At 44.5% G+C, this 17,296-nt stretch overlaps 1 protein-coding gene across 2 annotated transcripts in view; it reads right to left on the reverse strand.

Annotated features, from left to right (window-relative positions):
• Positions 1 to 6,019: 6,019 nt before the first annotated feature.
• The window catches only part of LOC147025240 (methylglutaconyl-CoA hydratase, mitochondrial-like), a 62,916-nt gene continuing 51,639 nt past the window's right edge, over positions 6,020 to 17,296 (reverse strand). Inside the window, exon 10 of one of the 2 annotated variants that reach the window (XM_085886013.1) lies at positions 6,020 to 8,630. In XM_085886013.1, the coding sequence (XP_085742139.1) occupies positions 8,553 to 8,630 (78 nt within the window). In that variant the 3' untranslated portion in view covers positions 6,020 to 8,552. Of the gene's footprint in view, positions 8,631 to 14,144; positions 14,382 to 17,296 lie in introns of those variants that run through there. The other variant, XM_085886014.1, reaches the window with a different exon arrangement.

The following is a 17,296-nucleotide window of genomic DNA, read 5'->3' on the forward strand; positions in this document are numbered from 1 at the left end:
TGAAGCGTGACGTCACACGCACGTAACGCGGCGGCCATGTTTGGCGGTGCTCATTGTCATTCACAACACATAGACCGCGGTGTAGCTACCGGACGCCATCTTGGTTAGCATTAGTGATCAAATATAAGCAACTTTATAATGGGCAGAGTGAGTAGCCGAGAGAATGTACATACTTGCTGCAGGCAGAGTTATTAATCAATGTGTGTGCCGTCCCTCCGACGGACATAAAGCTGTCTTAACTACCCTTAGGTAAAACTTCCCTCGGCCAACTCGATTAGAACGTAAAATTAATGGTGGCCGTTAACAAAGATACACTGGTTAATCTCCCCTCCAAAATACGTGTTAATCCACACATAAAAACTGTTGTAAACCAATTTGCAACCTACAAACAAATTGATTGACCAACAAGGTTCAGATGATAAATGTCAAATAAAAAGCTGCGACACTGCAGTGACATTGTTCCGGATTTGGAAACCTTTTGCACACAGACAGACAGCAGTCCGCGTAGCTTAGTTATTTCGATAAGTATGTGTTTATAGTTAGGGTCCCGTCCTTCTGTCTAATGGGAATTTCGTGTGTGTTGTGAGTTATTTTATAGTTAGGTGTATTACATCATCAACAACAACAACAACAACAACAACAACAACGGCACCGTCCCTGACTCAACCGTCGCCATTGCCGACGTGTTTTTGGCTGAAGACGTGGGCGGAGCCTCAATCGCCTCAAATCCGACTCCGCCCCAGAAAGGTGGGAGTTGCCCCGCCTACCGTGGCCCTGTCCAATGAGGGACGGCCACGCATCGCGCGATGGAACCATCCAATCAGGAGGCGAGTGGCGAGGAAAGAAACTTGTTCCACCTCAACAGAGTAGAGAGTGATCGTGGCGATTACAGAAGGTCTGCGGTCTTGGTGGCTTCGTTTCGTTCGTGGGCCGTGGACTTCGGGTCGTGGGTTCGAGTCCTGCCGTGGTGGTTTGGAGTTGGTGTGACCGCACGAGGTGGGAAGGTACCCCGGCCCGGCTCTACCGAATAAAGACCCACGGGGGTCCAGTTCGTGTGTGTGTGTGTGTGTGTGTGTGTGTGTGTGTGTGTGTGTGTGTGTGTGTGTGTGTGTGTGTGTCCGTCCGTGTCCGTGGGCCCCGTCTGTAAGTAGAATCGTTAAGTGCCTTGTTCATTGCACATTGCATTTCTTTATTCGTGATAACTCTGCTGTGTCTCCCTTCCCGATTATTGCCTATTGTAAAATAAACCTCCGTGTTAAATGTTCCAGTTCATTGTTCGTGTTTTCCTTCATTGACCCAGCACGGTGTGCGTTTGAGAAAGAGTAAGGCCGTTCGTGCCGGAAATCGTTCATTTGGACCGACGGATCTTGGTAATCCCCGCTCGGTAAACGGTCCGTTCCGCCGGAGGTCCGTCGAGGGTGTGGTTTTCCACGTGAGTTGGACGACCTGGGTACTTGGGTATATTGAAATTAGGCAATTTATCCTACCCCACGTCGTCGAAATATTGGCGACCACGGTCTGCTAAGGCAGTGGTTCTCAACCTTTTGGAGCCGCGACCCCCCCCCCAAAAATTTAAGTTGGGGGTTCGCGACCCCCCCCCCTCCCGACTCACACTTGAAACACACTGCAGTGACGTCACGGAGCGCATAAAAAATCCACAGTGCCTAGAGCACATTGGTCAACGCCTAGGTACTGCTAGCTGTTAAAACTAAACAGAACTAAACTAAAATGGCATCACAAATTAATTATTTACAGTCTGATGTATAACACAGTAAAAACAGCCAGCCACATTCATAAAAAAGGCTTCTGTAATTGCAAAGAGCGGTATGTAGCCTATTTATGCACGGGACACAGACTGGAAGCTTGAGCGACCCTCTGCTGCAGACAGAGGTTACTATCACACATGACAGCTACCAGACGTACACAAACCTTGCATTACTGACCAAAAATATGCAAAAAAAAAAACAAAACAAACAATCAATTTGGCTTTAAGTACAGTTTTAAATTTTATTCAAGATCCGACAGCACAACTCATTGTGAAGGAGGCAACAGGACTGCTTTACAAACTGATGGCAATAGGCTATTATCATTCATTCTCATATAGCTGGGCCTGCAAAACAGCTTTAAGCACAGTGCAAATACCTTTCAGTGTCCCTACAGGCTTATTATTCACAGTTCTTATAACAGTTATGCCTGTTGTAGGCTTGTAGCCTATTATCATTCATCTCATTTTGCATTTTCCCCTTTATAACAACGATTATCAATGGGTTTTCAGTTTTATTTTTTTCAGATTGAACACTAATTCAGATAATACTGACAATAATTCATATAATACTGACTCACGATATTTGAACACAATAACACACAATAATTCTTTTTTTTAACAGTTACATCTGTGAAGGCACAGGCTTATATTGTCAGATAGTATTCACTTACTCATTTTAGTGGGATGGCTGGGCCTGTTTCTTTGAACAAAGCAGCTGTATTCTTGGTTTTAAGCTGGAGACTGCAACACGAAGATCATCCTCAACTATAATGAGCCGTGATCTGTATTTGTTCTTGATAAATATCAGTGAAGAAAAGGTATGTAGATCCAAATGGAATAAGTATATCAATTGCAGCCTTTGATAGTCCTGGGTATTCTGCAGCCACTGACAGCCAGAATTCCTCCAGTGTGGATGAGGCAAAAGCAGTCTTTAATGTGCGGTCAGAGGAGAGGTCCAAGAGCGCATCCTCAAGCTCCGATGACAGGTGTCGGTCAGAGGAAGTGATGAAAGGCTGGCGTATCCAGTCGTTTCTCTCTGGGGTGTCGTCTTTTGGGAAGTACCTATTGAAGTGGCCAAGCAGGCTTCTGAGGTGAGTAGCAATAAGTCCTTTTATTGTTTGGATGCTTATGTCAAATTTGTCCGTGAAGTCCTCAAGCTCAGGGAACATTTCCACACTGCCTTCTTCGACTCGCGCTGCCCACCGCTCAAGCTTCTCAGTAAACGCTGTAACCTTGTCAGAAAGCGTGAGGACATTGGTGTTTGGGCCTTGGTGAGACAAGTTTAGACTGTTCAGTTTATCAAATATGCCTGTCAGATATGCAAGGCCAGTAACCCATGTGGGGTCGGTCAGGTAGGTAGTCAGCGAGGGGGGGAGCCGCAATCTGAGAGGAAAATGCGAACCTCCTCATGCAGTTCAAACAGTCTGGTTAAAACTTTCCTCCGTGATAGCCATCTGACCTCTGTGTGAAATAGTAGTGATTCGTGTTCCGATCCCATTTCCTGACTGAGTGTGGCAAACAGTCTGGTATTCACCGGACGGGATTTGATGAAGTTCACCACTTTAATTGTTGTTTGGAGAACATTGCGGAGTTGTGGCTCGAGGTTCTTGCTGGCGAGGGTCTCTCTGAATAATGCAATGAGTGAATTTTACATGTGGCGCCACTTCCAAAACTTTAGCTTTCAGTCCCCTTCTTGTCCCCTGCATGGCGCCAGCTCCATCTGTGCACACAGAGATGCAATTTTCCCAACTGAGCCCCTGCTCGTGCATTTTACTGTCCAGTTTGTTAAAAATGTCACGACCGGTGCAAGTTCCTTCAGGTGTCGAGCAAAACAACATATCCTCGTACATTTTCTCCTCGTAGCTGTATCTTGCAAAAACAAGTAACTGTGCATCATTGTTTCGTCAATTTGGAGGGAAAATCTTCCACTTTTCTTCACTCGGTCAATGAGCTGCTCTTTAATGTAGTTGGCAATTTCACCAATGCGCCTCGCCATTGTGTCATGAGACAGTGGAATAGTCTCAAGTGTGCTAGCTCTTTTTTTCACTATGCATAGCTCTGGTCATTGCAATCGCTGCTGGGTGGATCAGGCTCTCTGCAATAGTATGGGGCTTTTTGGATTGAGCAACTAGGTATGCCACTTCATATGAAGCCAACAGGGCTTTGACAGGGATTGTAGAGTGCTCACGTACAGTCGTCTTTTTGGCTCTAGTTCTCCCTCCTTACGATGAAAAAAATCTAATGGTTTGTTAATGTAGGACGGGTGTTTGGTTTGTAAATGTCTCCAATCTGGCAGACGTTTTTGACAAGCCACCGATCCATATTCAGCCACCTTGCAGTAGTTAGCTAGCGCTAACCTTGACTTTCAGCACCCGCCACTGTGCTGCGCGCTCTCACTCTTTCACACTCTGACACTCTCACACACACTCATTTCACTTGCTGCTCAAATCTGTTTCATAATGACTACATTATAACATTGGTATGGGAGATTTAATTGAAAAATCATTTTCAAAAAATATTTATGAATTTCTTAATTTATTTGTTTTGACAACCTTCCCGCGACCCCCAGGTTGAGAACCATTGCGCTAAGGGACCCGTGAACTCTGACTTATCCGAGTCACGACCTAAATTCCGGGTGTTCGGTGGGAGATGACTCCACTGCTCCACCTAATGGTCATTTATCGCCACCGAACCCCAGCCCACAACAATATTTCAGAGTAAAACTATGCTATTCCTGTTCATCAGCATATAACCATGTTCAGTAACCCATTGAAGCAGTTTATTACCGCACAAAATGGCGATTTTAACATTGATTTGGCTTTTTCAATCTGGAACACGTTCAAAACAAACTGGATCAGCCAAATGGTGCTAACCAAGATGGCGCCAGTCACGTGACCTCAACCTCACGGCGGCGGTGACACTTTTCACGGGTTATGAGCATTCCATGTATTTTCATGACTCACTCGACAGGTGATCTTGTTCCAAGCATGCAACACCACCTCCGAACACCTTTTATTGGGGTGGTGTATACATAACTGACAGCTGCCTCAATCGCTCCCAAAAATTTAAAATAAACAAATAAATAACCCGGGTTACATGTATGAAGCAAAAACATACCTACTGCTTACAAATAAAAACATCTCACTGCACTGTAAAACATGGGGACAAGAATACCACACTGTAAATAGTGACTTGTAATACCCTCTCCCACCTGGAGGGGGTGCTACAAGATACACATTTACAGAGAGAATTTGCATCCTCCTCCTCCTCCCCCCACCCTAACCACCCCAACGGCAAAGATAAAAACATGCCAAAACATTAACTGGGGTCATACTGATCATATATGGCGAGTCTGGACGTAAACAGCTAAGAACTGTAGGAGTAGTGCCGCACCAAACAAACAAACACAGGTCCATGAGTTAGAGCAAGGACAAGGATTTTGGAACAGGAGTCCGACGACGTCCTCTAAATACGTGGCGCTCCAGCGACTGAGGCTTGCATCATAATACAAGGAACTTGAATACACTATTTTGCCCATCATACCTGTGCTATATCGACATATTAATAGAATCTATAAATTTATCGACTTGATCTCATTGTGGGGAGGAAAGCAGTCACAGGGACATCACCGGAGAGGTTTTCCTCATTGGGAGTAGGGTGAAGAAGATTTTAGGTTGAGGAATGAACAATTCACCTTTTAAAGAGGAGTCCCACACATACATCACAATGCATGTGCACAACCACCCGTTTACACCTAAACTCGCAGGTAGCTTGGATATGCAGTGAGTGTGACAGTTTCTGTAGTATCTCATGATGCAAGTGAAGCGCATTACTCCATTACATGGGGTAATGCACTGCATTACTGCAGTAAAGTGTGGATGAGCCTGGGAACAGGGCTTCATTGTTAATCACAAAGACAAGTTCATGGTCAACGTCCAAGATTACATGCCTGGTGTTGGCTTAATGGTTTGGGTGGTGGGCTTGGGATCCTCAGATACAGGGTTCAACTCCCCCTCAGCTGTTGAATTAATACCAGGTGGGGTTGACTCTGCCTGTTATCTTTCCGAGGTCGGCAAAATGAGTGCCAGCTTGCTGGTATCCTGTGTCGGAGTGGCGATCCGTCCAGGATTGTAACCAATAGCCAAGGAGACTGCTGAGGTAGCACCAACGCTCTGCACAGAGTATGGTCCCGATGGATGGATCCAAGATCATCAGTGACAATAGTGATGGAACAATAAGCAAAGGAACAAAAGATGCATTGAATAATTTTTATTTCTAATCTGGATTCCACCCCCTCACCCCACCCAAAAATTGTACAATTTTTGGCCCCAGACAGCAGAAACTGCCCTGATCCACAGGGATAATTGATTGTCCAAGGTATTCTAAGGCAGCATTATTAACCTCCTTCAATCAGTCTGTGTGTGAGCATGCACATCTGCATACAGACCAGATTTATTATAAATCGTTCATTCTTATATCAGGGCTGAAAGGAGGGCCAAGAGATACGCACACTTGCCTATAAGCCGTCAAGCCTGGGTTTGAATCCCGACCCAGCCATAAACCCATTCTGATGTTTCACAGGCAGGGTGATCAACTATGTGTATGCCATCCCTCATCTGGACGTTAAACAGCTGCCCCATCAGCCAACATCAGTTGATGGATGTTAAAGATCCCACGGTGTCCTTCATGGAGAGTAGGCGAGCCATCGTCGGCACCATGAACAAATTCCAAATCCTGTCCTAACTACTACTGAGGAGGCAATGGCAACCCACCCAACATGACACTGGCCGAGAAACTGCTTCAGCAGAACCAACACCCTGTAGTGGGGCAACTTAGCTAAATCTAGCATAACAATTGTGCATTTTGTGAGGAAAGCACCAAATTTGGCACACTAGTAGCCTATCGTATTGTTACGGTTGTGGAAATTCGCATTACACCATAAAGGGTCCTCAGGTGAGATATATCGGTAAGTTCATGTGTAGTTAGCCCAAACCCATTGTATAGAGGGAATATATGTGATCCATTCGGGCTGCGACGCTTCAGTTAGTCGTTTTTATTTTGCTGTAGTTAATTTGGTGCAAAAACAACAACGAACATCGCCACAACCAACATCTCAACGATCACGCCATTCACTACACGACCCCACTTTCCACAACTACGCCACCACATCTTCGCCACTCACCATTCAACGAGCACCGTGCGGGAGCGTGCAAGAACAAAAACCAACAACACTTGTGGGGTTTTCCCGCCTAATTTCCCCGCCTGATGCTTCCGCCTGAATCCCCCCACCACGCTTGGTGTGAAGGGGAGGGTGCGGCAGCTCGCTCCCGATTGGTGGTGCACGGCTGAGGCGGTCGGAGTGGGGGAATGCCCCCCTTTGAGAGCTTTCTGGAAACGCCTCGAAGGAAGGAGGAGCCAAGAACGGCGCGGGGCGGAGCGAAGGGCAGAGCCGGCCCCTACAAAAAGGGTGGGCGTGAAGAGTCGTTGTTGGTTGGTTGGTTGTTCCCTTGTCCCGGTTGGAAGCAAGAGGCTCTTGGTTCGTTCAAGCGATTGACAAAAGGCGTGGACGTGAAGGTCGACGAGAACGTCGTTCCTTTTCCTTTTCCTGTTCCCTTGTCCCTGAAGGGGAATTGTGGAGAGTTGCGGTGATCGTCCCTGGTAGGAGGTTCTGTTCGTTCGTCCGAGCTGTCAGGCGGACGACACGAGCGACGCGCGGCACGAGCTCGCGGACCACGCCGGAAGGGCTCGGAGTTACGGTCGCCAAGGACTCGACGCGCTCAGGGAAGTCGCGACTTCCATTTCTTTTGGGTTTTGTGTAAATGTGTGTGTGTGGCGCTAGTTTGGTCAAGTAGAACTGTTCAAGTGTTGTAATAATTATATTCGGTTTTAACTCTTTACCTGCTTCCTTTTGACTGTGTAATAAAGTGCTTGCTTGTCCGATTGTTCCCCGTTTTGCTTCGTCTTTTTCTTTTATTGAATCTCCATCTTGCATCACGGAAGGGATTCATAGTGGGTTTCAACATCCTGGTAATTAATCGGAACCGTCAAGGCCGACAATAACTCCACTCTGTTATCCCTGTAATACGGAACGAACCGCTTAAGCGGTTCGTGTCCGGAGTCGGCCTGTGACGTGGTCCCATCCCTCGGCAGATTACCCGTGCGAATACCATAGGTATATCGACTTTCGGCAAGTTACCCTATCTCACGCGGGTGTACTGCGTGGTGGTGGTGGGGTTAAACCTCCACCCGTGACTAGCTCCTGGCGGTAGTTCCCAGAGGGTCACGACTGAATTGTCCGTTCCGGTGGGCGAGGCGGCCGCCATTTGAGTCAAGCGGCCGATCGCACGCCGGCGGGCGCGAATTCGCAACAGTATTATGAACAGATTTGGATATTGGGCCATCTCAATTTTTGATGGCAGTGGAAAATGGCTGCCACAGCCATCAGCGGCTGAATTTGAGATGGCCCAATATCCAAATCTGTTCATAATATGTTAGCCTACTAGTGTGCCAAATTTGGTGCTTTCCTCACAAAATGCACCATTGTTATGCTAAGTTGCCCCATTACTGGAACACAGAGTATGGTACATCGGATTAGAATATTAGATTAACTGTAATTTATATATGTCGGTGAGGATCTGTATTGCAAAATGCTGTTGTGTGAATGCAACCTTTTCATCAATGAACCTAGTCTTTGGCAAACAATCAAAAGAAAGTCTGGACAAGAATACACAGATGCGATATCACAAATTCAGTTACAAATAAAAGTAAAATCCAGTCATGTCTCTCATCATTTTCCAGTATATCTTGGTGGTCTCTTCTCACGGAATGCAGCCAGGCCTTCTTGACGATCTTGTGTTGGAATAACCTGGGAATGGACCCGAACAGTCTCTTAGAAATCACACGCTCGTGAACCAGATTTATTATAAATCGTTCATTTTTATATCAAGTACAACACAGTACTGCTGATGTTTTTTTTCATAAATCTTTTTAAACAGTGATCTAGGCTTTGTAGAAGTTCTTGGACTTGTATTCACACTTAGGACAAGGACTTGATGAATTATTATCCGTGCCCTTTAATAAAATTACAAGGAGCATTAAGACATGATAGTCAAAATCAAAAATAAATAACCATTTTTGTTTACTTTATCGGTAAATATGCACACATTGCAGTGTTTTATTATTCATTTATTTTTTTACAAGATATATGGCTCGTAGTAGAGCACACAAGCGCACGCACACAGACCTGAGAGCACCCATTCCACCTACTGAAACCCACAAATGGAGACAACAACCAACAACACAGATATGACCATACAGATGAACATAGGTGACAACACAAGACTGTTTGACAAGACAAACACAACCTCTGAGCTTGGAGGAAGTGCCGTCACTTCCCGGGGCACTCTGGGGGTCAGAGACATCACAACAATGGCGCCGCCTTTCTCATCGCGCTCAGCGGGGCATTTCTTCAGGAGGAATTTCCTCCTCTCCGTGGATGCAAACCGATGGGGGATTGTGGTAATCTTATCCTTTTAAAGGCTGAACCTCAAGCAAGGAAGCAGCACGTACCATTTTAAAATTGTTTGGTGGGACTCGGCCGGGGTTTGAACCGCCCACCTCCCAGACTCAGAGTGGACGCGCTAACCATTGTACCACCGAGTCTGAGTTTGGCGTTTTAATGATGACAGCTTCAAGGATTGCATGGAAGATTTAAGAAAGAGGTGGTCAATGCTTTGTTACAACTACAGAGAGCATAGGGTGATTTGGGTCAGTTTGAGTGCAAGAGGCAACAGGAATCAGCAGAACACTCCAGTTGATACCACAGAGATGATGATTCTTAAATATTGTGCAATAACCTAATCAATCGTTTTACTCATCTACGGACCAACTCCATATTTACCCTCGCGACAATGTAACTGAAACATTAGGTGGTGCATTGTGTTTAGGGTGATATTGACGTTTGTATAACTAGTATTCAATTTGGGACAAATCTTTTGTTATTTGACTCTGTCATGTTTGTCGAGGTGAGATGTTAATTCTAAAAGTTGAATATAGTAAAAAAAAAAAGATGACACGTATTAATGCTGTAGTTCGACTTTTAAGTCATGTGGAACGATCGCAAGAGTTTGGGAAATTTCTGGTCACTTCCGGATAATGAATGATCTAGTGTTAACAAGCAATTCCTAGCGGAATTGGGTTATAGAACTATCTAGTAACTTGAGAGCTCAGAGAACACCTTGCAGTCGAGAGATAAATATAACAACATAACTACAGGAAACATGAAATACAACTAGAAATCATCTGAAAATGCAAAGCCCATTCATGTCTGCTTTGTATTCGCATGATTACTTCTTCTTCTGCCGCAAGCTAAACACGACAAAAACAGCTAAAATTAAAACTGGTAAACCAGTAATCCCAGGCTTCAAGGCGTGCATCCGACGTCAAAGGACTTTAATTTGCACTGAGTCTGCAATGGGGTCTCGCTACGGTGTCCCTAATGTTATATCAATGAAGGATTGTGAAGCCGATAGCAATACATGATAAAGAAAGAAATTTCAAATTGGACAAAGAGGCTGATCAAATTTTCAAGTCCCGAAAAAAGTTCAATAACTACACATTTGCTTATTAATGTAAATGGCGAACTTGTAGGACGTTAAACGATCTTCCAGAATGTGCGGTCACTATAGCTCTATCTTCTTTAGGTTTCATTTTACGACATGTCAAAAATGGGTGATTTTAAACTTTGGGGGGCTCTGGGGCCTCACTGGGGTGAAATACAGAATGGTATAAAAATACTTGGAGTCCGCTGTTTATGTCCAATCTAAATGTCATTAAATTTTTTTCAACTCTCATTTGCATATTTGGCATATTTAATGAGGCGAATCGACATCATTTTAATCATAAAAATTATGCAACGATTTCGACCAAATTAACAACTTAACATTCCCATGGAACATCGCAAATGTGTGCAAAAGATTGAGGCTGTCGGATTATCCCTTCTGGAGAAGAAGATGTTTTTAGGTTTTGGAGAAAATCCAATATGGCCGCCAAACCACGTGACCTACATCATTAAAATTTTCAAAGTATACACTTCAGGTGGAGAGTTATTACGGTGTTAAGTTCATTTAATTTCATGTAACCGTTATTTTAATTTTCCGACATTTCAAAAATGGGTGATTTTAAACTTTGGGGGGCTCTGGGGCCTCACTGGGGTCAAATACAGACATGGTATAAACATATTTGGAGTCCCATGTTTATGGCCTATCTAAATCTGTCATTAAATTTTTTTTCAACTCTCATTTGCATATTTGGCATATTTAATGTGGTGAATCGGCATCATTTTAAATCATATCAATTAAATAACGATTTTGACCAAATTAACAACTTAACATTCCCATGGAACATCAGACGTGCGCAAAAGCTTGAGGCTGTTGGTTTATCCGTTCTGGAGAAGAAGATGTTTTTTCGGTTTTAGAGAAAATCCAATATGGCCGCCATACCATGTGACCTACGTCATCAAAATTTTCAAAGTATACACTTCAGGTGGAGAGTTATTCCTTGGTTAAGTTTCATTGAATTTCATCCAAGCGTTGTTTTCATTTTATGACATTTCAAAAATGGGTGATTTTCAACTTTGGGGGGCCCTGGGGCCTCACTGGGGTCAAACACAGACATAGTATAAACATATTGGGAGTCCCCTGTTTATGGCCTATCTAAATCTGTCATTAAATTTTTTTCAACTCATTTGCATATTTAATGAGGCGAATTGGCATCATTTTAAATCGTATAAATTAGATAACGATTTGGACCAAATTAACAACTTAACATTCCCATGGAACGTAGCAAATGTGTGCAAAAGTTTGAGGCTGTTACTTTATCCGTTCTGGAGAAGATGTTTTTAGGTTTTGGAAATAATCCAATATGGCCACCATACCACGTGACCTACGTCATCAAATGTTTCAAAGTATAAACTTCAGGTGGAGAGTATCGTGTTAAGTTTCGTTGAATTTCATCCAACCGTTTTCCCTCCAGATCCGCCACAAAATCGGTCAGTAGAATAACTATAATAATACTAACGAATTCAATAGGGCTTCAGCCAGTCGGCTTGAAGCCCTAACAAGACGAGCATTCAGTAGAGCGCATACCTCCACCGTGTAATGCCTGATGCACAAGAACATATCAGGACCAATACATTTTTGAAAAGTCATGCAACACAGTTTTTTGTTTTTGGCACCATCTCTCAAAGGTGAAGTATCAATATAAAAAAATAAATAATTCTCGTATCCAGATCCGGATTTTCACCATAATCAAATCTATTCACTCTTGCCACACACCCAACCTGTCCACCAAGTTTCGTCCGAATCCGTCCAGAACGTCTTGAGATATCGTGCTATAAATTACTTTAGCCCCATCTCTCAATGGTGAAGAATCACTTGTTCTGAATCCATTCCAGTGTTGTTTTGGCTGTACGCTTTGGGTCATTGTCCTGTTGAAATGTAAATCTTTGCCGCAGTCAAAGTTCTTTTGCACTCTGAAACAGGTTATCCTCAAGGATTTGCCTGTAGTTGGCTCCATTCATTGTTCCCTCTATACTTACAAGTCTCCCCGTCCCTGCTGCTGAAAAGCATCCCCATAGCATGATGCTGCCACCACCATGCTTCACTGCAGGGATGGTGTTTCATGGGTGATGAGCTGTGCTCGGCTTCCACCAGACGTAACACTTTCCATTCAGGCCAAATAGTTCAATTGTCGTCTCATCAGATTCCAGAATCTTTTGTCTCATGCTCTCAGAGTCCTTCACGTGCCTTTTCACAAACTCCAGGCATTCTGTCACGTCCATTTTTCTCAGGAGTGGTTTCCATCTGGCTACTCTCCCATAAAGCCTAGGTTTGTAAAGTGTTGCAGAGACTGTTGTCCTTCCAGTGGGTTCTTCAATCTCAGCCAAGGAACTCTGTAGCTCTGTCAGAGTGGTCATCGGGTTTTCGGTCACCTCCCTGACCAAGGTCCTTCTTGCCCAGTTTGGTTAGATGGCCCATTCGAGGACGAGTCTGGGTAGTTCCATATTCTTTCCATCTCCTATTGATGGAGTTCACGGTGCTCTTGGGAACTTTCAACACTCCAGAAATTGTTTTGTACCCTCCCCCATATCTATGCCCCCTCACAATTATATACCAGAATTTTACGGACAATTCCTTGGACTTCATGGTGGAGTTTTTGCTCTGACATGCACTGCCAACTGTGTGACCTTATACATGAAAGGTGTTTCTTTCTAAATCATGTCCAATCAATTGAATTGGCCACAGGTGGACTGTAATCAAGTTTGAGACATCTCAACGATGAACAAAGGAAATTGGATGCACCTGAGCTCAATTTGGAGTGTCGTAGCAAAGGGGTTGAATACTTATTGACTCGAGACATTTCGGCTTTTCATTTTTAATGAATTTGTAAAAATTTCAATTTTTTTTTTTATTCCACTGATATTATGGGGTATTGGGTGGAGATCAGTGACAAAAAAAAACTCACTCAATTTAATCCATTTTAAATTCAGGCAGAAACACAACAAAACGTAAAAATAAAAATAAATCAAGGGGTGTGAATGCTTTCTGATGGCACTGTATCAGGAATAAACGGCCTTAACCTCGCTTCACTCAGCCTCAGCTAAATTATTAAACATCCCTAATTATTCTCACGTTGTTGTAGAGTTGAACAAGGAAGCTTATTGGTGCAAGTCTTTCATGAACCGGCTGGCCAAGTCTGATGTTCAACTGGAGACAATTTGGACAGGAATTTGCAACTTGTTCAGGGTGCTGTCGATAACCCACCTAGTCTTCACAAAAGGCATCATGGGAACGTCTACCAACTAAATGAGGCACCTGCTTAAACATCATTGTGAAGGATCGCAAACTTTGTGAGACAACGCTCTGCTGCGAACCCTTAACAGTTTATATCTGGATTGAGAATCAAACCCAGACAAGACAGGACAAAGGTAAATGCACTACCTCTTTACCATCCCATAAAAACAGAAAGGAAGATTCTTAAACAACCTAAATACAGAAAGGACAGTCTTGGCATCCCATTCCAAAGGATGGCATAATCCAATATAAATAGGCATGCTATTGCTGACACTGTAATAGGATGGCAATCACAAGTGAGATTTGACTTTATTGGGGAACAAATTCATGACCAGAGAGGTCAGAGGCAAGTAAGCTTCCAAATGAGCTATGTGGGGTGTTCAAAAAGTTCCCAAAATGAGATACTCATCATAGGCCAAGAAACAAGATTTTCTTATTCTGCAACATTCAAGTGGATTTAATGACGAAGAAAAAAATTTTCTAAAAAAAATAAATAAATAAATAATAAAAGCTTGTTTATTGAAAATAAAAAATTGCATTTATTGAAGTACAGTGCCGTCAACCCTCAAATATCACAGATTGTCATATCATGGATTTCGACCAATCGTGCGCAACCCTATTGTGTTCAGATTTAGTTATCACGGTGTTTCATTTCAGCCAATCGCAGTTTTTGAGAAAAGATGAGTCAATGTTTGCATCCGCGTGTATGATCATGTCCCATGAGGAGCCTTTTCTTGTTTCTTGCGCACCGTTAATTGTAGTAACTAGACGAGCAGACAGGAACAAAGCTAAATTTAATAATGAATCGTCATCAAACAGGAAATGACAAACGGACATCCTGTAATACTAGTTAATTAACACAACAGTTAATAATGGCACTCAAACATAAAACAATGGACAAAATAAATTGTGCCAAAAGGCTGAGAAAGGTTATGACATTGTGCAAAAAAAAAAAAAAAGTCAGTCGTTAGATAGGTCGGCAAGAGGTGAAAGTGTGGCATCTGTGGGCCACCATGACGGGATTAATGAATTGAATGCGTGGTAAAAGTGAGTCAAATATCCGTGCAAATGTTCCTGACAGCAAAGCACAAAAGTGTTTTCCAGTCCTGTGATCCTAAATATTGAAAGCATAGGAAAAGCGCATCATATATGGATCGAGGACCAAACTGAAAAAAAAATGCCTTTGAGTGAACCAGTGTACACAAGAGAAACCACTGCAGGTTTCCCAACGATTCCACGAGGAACCCGGGACCGAGCTGATCCAAAAGCCATTGCAAGCTCTACATCCACATCGTTCGACACTCCACCCTCCCACCAATCGCAGTGTCATCATCCAGAGCTAAGTCTCGTGCTTTCAATTCATAGCAGAGTACAGTACAAGCGAGCTCACCCACATCGCTGTTTTTGAAAAAAAAATAATAATGATAACATCACCACCACCTCACTGTTTTGGAATAAATTTAAAAGGTAAAAGTCTTGTGTTTATTACCTCCGCCACTGAAGGTGAAGGTTATGTTTTCACCCCTTTCTGTCTGTTTGTTTGTGAACAGGATATCTCAAAGTTGTGGACGGATTCGGACTAAACTTGGTGGACACGTTGGGTGTGTGACAGGGAAGAATTGATTCAATTATGGTGAAGATCCAAATCCGGATCTGGATACGAGAATTATATAATGTTTAAAGTGATTCTTCACCATTGAGAGATAGGGCCAAAAACGATATAGTACTGTTACGGCTGTGGAAATTCACAGAACACCATAAAGGTCCGTAGTTCAGTTAGATCGATAAGTCTGTGTTCAGTTAGATTTCCCCACCGTTGTTTTATGGGTATTATTCGTGTCACAGGGCTGTGATCCTTTGAGGTCGGTTTTTCTTTTTCTATCGTTATTTTGGACCAACCATACGTCAACAACCAAATCACCACAAACAACATCGTTCCCCTTAACCACAACGCCAACCACGCCACCATCACCATCACCGCAACCACGATCGCCTTTACCGCCCACCACAACCAAATCGCCACCACTAACATCGTTCCCAAACGACCACAACCAAACCACCACCACCTTCACCCCTTTACCTCCACAACCGTCAACAACTCCACACCACAAACATCGCCTCACCTTCGTTCCCAAAACGACGACATCTTTGCGCCAGCAGCGGCGGGATCCGATCAAACGGTATCGCTGCAGGCAGAGGCAAGGGTTCTCTCGCCGTGCAGCGTTGGTGATTTCAACCACGTCGACTTGCTCTCCGGGAGGGGTCGAACGTCAGAGCGTTGGCGATTTCAACCATGTCGGCTCGCTCTCCGGGAAGGGTCGGAGGTCAAAGGCTCTGATTCCAACAACGTCCACTTTCCGCGCAGGGTCAAGGGTCAGAGAGCAAAGGCCAAATCTCGTCTCCCCGGCCCTATATAAGGGTGAGCAGAACGGAGCTTCGCGGCAGTCTGGAGGGGTCGGAGAGCCGAGTGGAGCCCGAAGTCTGGAGAGAGTCAGTCGGGGAAAGCCAAGGAGCTGCGTGGAGACCACAGCCGGGGAGAGCTTGCCAGCGCCAAGGCACTCCGAGGTAATCGGACCTCGGAACAGTTCGCGCATCGCTGAGGAGCGGCCGGGGTTGTAAGAGCATCAACTCTCATAGAGCATCAACTCTGACAGAGCACTAAAAGACCCGTTCGTTCCTCTCAAACCGCGTTGCCGGCCGGGGCCCGGATCACCTCGCCTTGGCAAGGCCGCAATCAGGCGCGGCTGTCCTGGTGGCCGTGGGGAGCAGACGTCGCGACCTGCCCATCGTCGCACCACGAGGGTGCGGGTAAGCCGCATCGGTCTCGCGAGCCCATTCGGAAAACCTTGGCTCACGCACGATAAAGGTCCACGGACCCTGTCTGACACTCTCGTCGATGAGAGTGGCCCTTTCCTTTTTGAGTGAATCTTGTGGTGCCGTGTCCTGACAAGTAAAAACTGTTAAGTGACTACATTAATAATAACCATATTCGGTTGTAGTGCTTTCCCTTGCTTTTGTTTGCCTGTACATACGTGCACGTGTAAAATAAATGTGCCTGGTTTGAATGTATCCCGTTCGTTGCGTCCTCTTCCTCCAATTGAAAATGCCATCTTGCATCGCGGAATAAATAGTGGCGTTTCAAACACTCGTTAAATAGAATCGGATCCGGCGAGGTCGGCGATAATACCCGCTCGGTTATCAGTGCAGAACGGAACGGACCGCTTAAGCGGTTCGTATCCCAAGCCGACCTGCGTCGAGGTACGGCTGCCCGGTTGGCTCCCTGTGCAGGTACTTAGGTATATTGAATTCCACGAGTGACCCGATCTTGCGTGGGTGGACAATTTGCACGGCCGTGGTGGGGTTGAAGACCCACCCGTGACAGGGTTCCGGCGTTAGCTCCGGAAAGTCACGACTGAATTGTCCGTCCGGTGGGCGACGCAGTTGCGATTAGAGGTACGCGGCCGATAGCACGCCGGCGGGCGCGAATTCGTAACAGTACTGTATAGCATGATATTTCAAAAATGTATTGGGCCCGATATGTTCTTGTGGATCAGGCATTACGTGGTAGAGGTATGCGCTCCACTGAGTGTCCTTCTCGTTTTATACTGTATTTATTTTATTCACATGTTTATTTCAATGTTGAAATGCATTATTTATATATATATATATATATATATAT

This window comes from Eptatretus burgeri, chromosome 6 (assembly GCF_056783735.1).
Source record: "Eptatretus burgeri isolate ZD-2024b chromosome 6, Ebu_testis_v1, whole genome shotgun sequence".
In the NCBI taxonomy this organism is placed as follows: domain Eukaryota; kingdom Metazoa; phylum Chordata; class Myxini; order Myxiniformes; family Myxinidae; genus Eptatretus; species Eptatretus burgeri.